At 38.5% G+C, this 5,842-nt stretch overlaps 1 protein-coding gene across 3 annotated transcripts in view; it reads right to left on the bottom strand.

Moving 5' to 3' along the window:
• LOC107599412 (E3 ubiquitin-protein ligase PDZRN3-like) overlaps positions 1–5,842 on the bottom strand; it is a 55,369-nt gene that overhangs the window by 21,819 nt on the left and 27,708 nt on the right. For 2 of the 3 annotated variants that reach the window (XM_016290992.1, XM_016290993.1), the window contains exon 1: positions 116–426. The exons of the other annotated variant lie outside the window; for it this stretch is intronic. In XM_016290992.1, coding sequence (XP_016146478.1) covers positions 116–304 — 189 coding nt within the window. In that variant the 5' untranslated portion in view covers positions 305–426. Of the gene's footprint in view, positions 1–115; positions 427–5,842 lie in introns of those variants that run through there. 3 annotated transcript variants of the gene reach the window in all.

Below are 5,842 nucleotides of genomic sequence, written 5' to 3'. Positions count from 1 at the left end.
AAAAATATATATATATATATATATATATATATATATATATATATATTGTTTTTTTAGTTGAGATCAATTCCAATGAACAGCTTCCTGTGAGAAAATAAAAAAAGAGAACAGTTACCTGGCATACTTCATATAGCAGTTTGTATTGCTCTTGAGGCTTCTGTAGAGTACAAACTCTGCACCCCATCATGGACAGATCCCACCATCTAGTCTTTCTCTTGGAGGAGAGCAGGAACTCAGTGCGCTCCCTCCCTCTGTTTCTCTCTCTTTCTTGCTCTGTCACATGTGGAGATGCCCTCTTGACCATACACCTTGTCTTTTCTCTTCCTCCTCCTTCTTCAGTGTTTCTCACTTCCTTTATTCTGGAAGCTTTACACAAGCTCTGCAGGATGAACTATCATTCAGTATGAGTGTGAGCATAAAGGTCTGAGTCAGTCCCCCTCTCTGGATCTGTCTGCTTACACCAGCAACACTCTCCTACTTATGCACACCCACTTATGCATATTAAGCATGGCCTCATTGCATATTCATTAGGTGGCTGTCTTACAGTGCTGCTGTGGGTACATGGTGACTTGGGTGCATTTCAGTCTGCTGAGGATGAATTCATTACTCTTTCCACCTGATGTGTAAACACAAGAGCATTATGCCAACAACAGTGACTGTCGAATGGGGTCTGATAATTATGCAAATTGCAATAATTTGTGACAAGTCATTCAAATAATTGTTAATGCAACAGAAGAGGTTTTCTTTTCTCCACTAATACTGAAGGATAATTGAATCTTAAAGAATTATAAAAACAATGAGCAGAGCGAACAATCAGTTTCGTCTTTATTTCGCTGACATTTGGTATACAGCATGCATAAGGACAAAAGAATAATCGGAGCAATCCTTGGGGCTTTTTCTCCGCTAATAAGTGGGCTGACAGCCAAGCAAACAATTCTACAGACCGAACGTTTATTTTTTCACCTCATGGACCAGGCCGAGGTGACTGATGCAAAACGACACTGTGCTCTTGGTTCCCCGCTAATGCGTGAGTTGCCCTTTACGGCACCATAGCTGACAATAGGGCAGTGCAGACTTGGCATCGGCCATGTCCACCACTGTGGTGCCACTCAACCAACCAAACATAAGTGCCAATTAGAAGGATGTCGAACCATGCTGGGGCAGTGTTCCTTATTCACGCAAGGGGAACTATAATACAATTTCATATACTAATGGGTAATTTTGCAAATCACTGTACAACAGGTTGCTAGTAGGCGATCTTACTCAACCAATGTAATGGATCATTTGCATGAAGTGAAACTCAACTCGAATTTATCACTAATTTTACCTCAGATCACCAATTCTGGCTGGAAATGAATAACTGCTGACAGTGTGCCCCTTTTACATACACATTTAACAACACAAACCGGTCATAAAATAACTAAAAATAAATATATAAATTAATTCCAATAATTATTTTCAAGTTACGGTCAAAAGCTGATAAATGGCAGATATTAAAATAATTCTAACAAATCGATCAATTCAAATAAAATCAATCAATTTAAATGATAAAGTATTATAAAGTATTTCATTTATAAAGATTTCATTTTGTGATTAAATTAATGTTTTTTTTTTAATGTAAAGTTATGAAACTCTAGATGGCGCAGGCCGATAGGTTCTAACTCAATCTTACATAATGACATCATTCTTCACGTGGCGCAGCTGATTGGTTCTTTTTGTATCAGCAGCCAATGAGCTTGCTGTTCAAACATTCAAATACTCGGCTAGTGCTCACTATAGCAGTTGCAGCACGCTTCAGAAACCCTCCACCTGTATAGATCTGCTACGAGGTGATTTTGTGTATGTTTTATATGGGGTTGTCTAATATATGATAAATGTGCAGCAGCTGTATTTCTTACATGCTCACAGCAGCATGTCATGGATGTACTGGCAGTTGCAAGCCTTGGTACTTGCTCTGCAGCAGCAGATCTATTCCGCCAAGACCAAACACATTGACATTGCCATGTATATTACCATGCTAAACTCACAGAGAGTTGTCATGGCAGAACTACATTTCAATAGATTAATAGATTACATAAATATAATCTAAATGTGTAAACAATTAAATATCCAATATCATCTAACATCGGCCAATGTATTGTGCATCGCGAGTGGAAATACAACTTACATGTCAACTAAACAACAAGAGTTGATATCAATGGATATTTCAAATACCAGTCAAACAAAATAGAGCATGTTATTTCTTTGTCGCATGACAGCTGAATGTCTGTCTACATTCCATACGCATCTTTGTGTTTTCATAAACACGTTTTGCACTCCAAAGATATCAACGGAATGCTAATGGCTTGTCTTGTTGTATACTCAGAGTTATCAGATGAGAAAATATTATTTCAGATGTGTGTTTAAGCTGCCTCTTCCCTGTATGAGCTGTCATCTCATTGACCGGGAATGTGTCATCAGGAAGCAGCACAGGAAGTTAGCTGGCATGGACCATCCTTTCCTACCAGCCTCTGTGAGAAAGGCTATGATGAGAACTAAACCGTATTTGTATGTATATGCTAAATCTGATGGCAGAGGAGGGATTTCCTCAGACCAGATGTTTCCATATGATATATAACTGTCCCAGTTTCCTGCCGATTCCCAGTTCAACTCCATAGGATCATTCCTCTTCCAATGTTCACATCATTCCTGGACCGTCCTGTTGTCCTCTCTCTATGTAAGCATGATCCCTTCCCGGCATCTCTGATTTTGAAATGATTGACAGCCATGAACGTTTGAGATCAAATTATGTTATCAGAGCTCCTGGAGAAATCAAAGGACGGCAAGAGGCATCATGCAAAGCAGATGATGTGGGTCTGGTTTATTTGAAGACATGGTATCATAATTTGGATGTTTTTCTTTCTTTTCATCATCTTCAGTTCCTAGAGGTATTGTTTGGTCTTGATAGGAGAGTGTATGTGTGTATGGATTAGCCTCTGACCTGTTTAAGGCTGAAATGATCGAAGAGATTTACAGACCCTCGACTGATCTAACCTCCAGCAAGAAGATTACAATACAGGCACGACTCTCATGCATTCAAGCTTTATAAACACTTGCACAGAAATAAACAGAATAACAATTATAATAAAAAGAATGACAATAAAAGTAATAATATTTTATTTTTAATAAATTTTACTATTTTGTTTTTAATTGTTTTTAGAATTTTTTTTATTTTTAAATATACTCTTCGATCATCCTAATAAAAAAAAAAAATTTGCTTGAACTTTTCCTTAATCCCTAATCTGAATGATGTCTGAAACTTTGTATTACGAACACTCCCTGTGTTTACTTGGCTTTATGTCGAATCGCATGTTGCATTCGTCAATTGTAAGTCGCTTTGGATAAAAGCCTCTGCTAAATGAATAAATGTACATTTAGTTAACACAAGTACAAATTTTGCTTCACTTCTTTTATTCTCAGTGCACTACATTAAGATGCAAATTTCAATAAATTCATAATTAAAATTTTTATTGTCAACAAAACTGCTTTATTAATCATGATTCATTACTCAAATCTACTGACCACCCAACCACGAACAAATTAATATGTTGTAAACATATTTGTCATGGTAATGATTTGTTGTTGAGCCAATAGTGTATCTCGCCTCCTTTCCTGGGAAACTAATGTTTTCCCCAGACTATTGATCATTAAATTCTGGAACAATAAAAAAAGAAAGAAAAAAAAGGAAAGAAAGGGAAAGAAAAAGACAAAAGAAAACGATTAAAAAAAATGTCTATTAGAGAAAGTACTAGGACTCCTGTTGCCTGAGCCAAACAAAAGAAGCAGCCCAAGTCACAGATAATGATGTTTCTTGGGGTGTCACGAGCCACATGGGAGGTGGAGGAAGGGCCAGAGAGGAGGTGAGCTGGCAGGAGGGGGGTGGCGGCTACATCATCCCCACTTTAATTAAGACAACATCAGCGCTGGGAGAGCAGTGTCCTCCTGCTCTGGGTCTAAGCTCTGATGTAAACATTCATATTCATCGCCTGTTCTTCCAGATGTCTTGCTGTGGCCCCTTTCGACCGGTTTAACAGTTGTCTCTGTTGATGTCTTAACAGCCACAATAGGGGGCCGAGGAGATCTCAGTAGCATGAATTCTTTGTTGAAAACAACACTTTGAATCCAAATCTAAGGAGCTACTTGCATTCATTTCAGGCTGAATTTCACATGGTTAATTCAGCCCATATAGCATAATGGAGACTTTTTTCAAATACTCAAAAATGCATACTAGACAATACATTTCCCAGTTACCAAACAAGTTTATAATTTCAAGCCTTGACACCCATTACACAGGCTTTAAAAAGAAGAAAAAAGGCAAATTAAACACCAACAACATAATGCTGTATTAAACAAACAACAACAATTTGGATCGATCTATCTACATACATAAACACACACACACACATTTTATATATATATATATAACATATATATATATATGTACAAAATACTATAGAACCACTGATCTATAACAGAGATTTATTATTACATAGATCAATCTATAGAACTCATTATAATCAGTGATGCGGTCTACACTGCATGCGGCGCGACACGACAAATCCCCAACAGTAAACTGCTGCCGCGTTCTATTTATGAAGTGCTGACACAAATTTCAAATGATTTTCAACGGTCGCTTTGTCGCGCCCAGTGTAGACAGACTTTAGCTGATGCGGCACGGCGCGACACGACAACTGTCGCGTTCGGTGTAGACATGGTGTAACGGTCGCCTGTTACATCCTTCAGTACATAAAATTTCACTTACCACATAAACAGAGTAAGGAGAGATGACTGAGGACGATAGCGAATGATTTGCAGATCCTCAGTACCACTGACAAACATATAATCTTGTAAAATGGGTGGCAAGTACTGCCGCTCCATAGTATAAACAGAGTATGTGCGATCGCGAATCTTGAAAGTGAAAGGGAAACTAAAAGCGTTCGTGCCAGTTTCAATGCCAGGTATAATAGTGGCTCCCTGATGTCGAAATATATTAATTATATAACTGCGAGGAAAAATATTGAAATATATATTTTCAGGGGGACGTATTTATTCCCTTTAGGGGTTCCGCCTACACGTCATTTTCTTTCCGAACACTGTATTGGGATATGGGGGGAATGGGGGGGAATCACGATGCCGGCTCAACATCGTGATGTCTATCAGCCATCGACGATGGACTATGGCATAGTCTATCGGCCCAACCCTAATATACAGTGGGGCAAAAAAGTATTTAGTCAGCCACCAATTGTGCAAGTTCTCCCACTTAAAAAGATGAGAGAGGCCTGTAATTTTCATCATAGGTATACCTCAACTATGAGAGACAAAATGAGAAAAAAAAATCCAGAAAATCACATTGTAGGATTTTTAAAGAATTAATTGGTAAATTCCTCGGTAAAATAAGTATTTGGTCACCTACAAACAAGCAAGATTTCTGGCTCTCACAGACCTGTAAGTTCTTCTTTAAGAGGCTCCTCTGTCCTCCACTCGTTACCTGTATTAATGGCATCTGTTTGAACTCATTATCAGTATAAAAGACACCTGTCCACAACCTCAAACAGTCACACTCCAAACTCCACCATGGCCAAGACCAAAGAGCTGTCAAAGAACACCAGAAACAAAATTGTAGACCTGCACCAGGCTGGGAAGACTGAATCTGCAATAGATAAGCAGCTTGGTGTGAAGAAATCAACTGTGGGAGCAATTATTAGAAAATAGAAGACATACAAGACCACTGATAATCTCCCTCGATCTGGGGCTCCACGCAAGATCTCACCCCGTGGGGTCAAAATGATCACAAGAACTGTAA

Source organism: Sinocyclocheilus grahami, unplaced genomic scaffold (assembly GCF_001515645.1).
Source record: "Sinocyclocheilus grahami isolate Dianchi unplaced genomic scaffold, SAMN03320097.WGS_v1.1 scaffold266.1, whole genome shotgun sequence".
Taxonomy (NCBI): domain Eukaryota; kingdom Metazoa; phylum Chordata; class Actinopteri; order Cypriniformes; family Cyprinidae; genus Sinocyclocheilus; species Sinocyclocheilus grahami.
The sequence above is the reverse complement of the archived record's forward strand: the minus strand, read 5'-3'. Positions and strand labels throughout refer to the sequence as shown.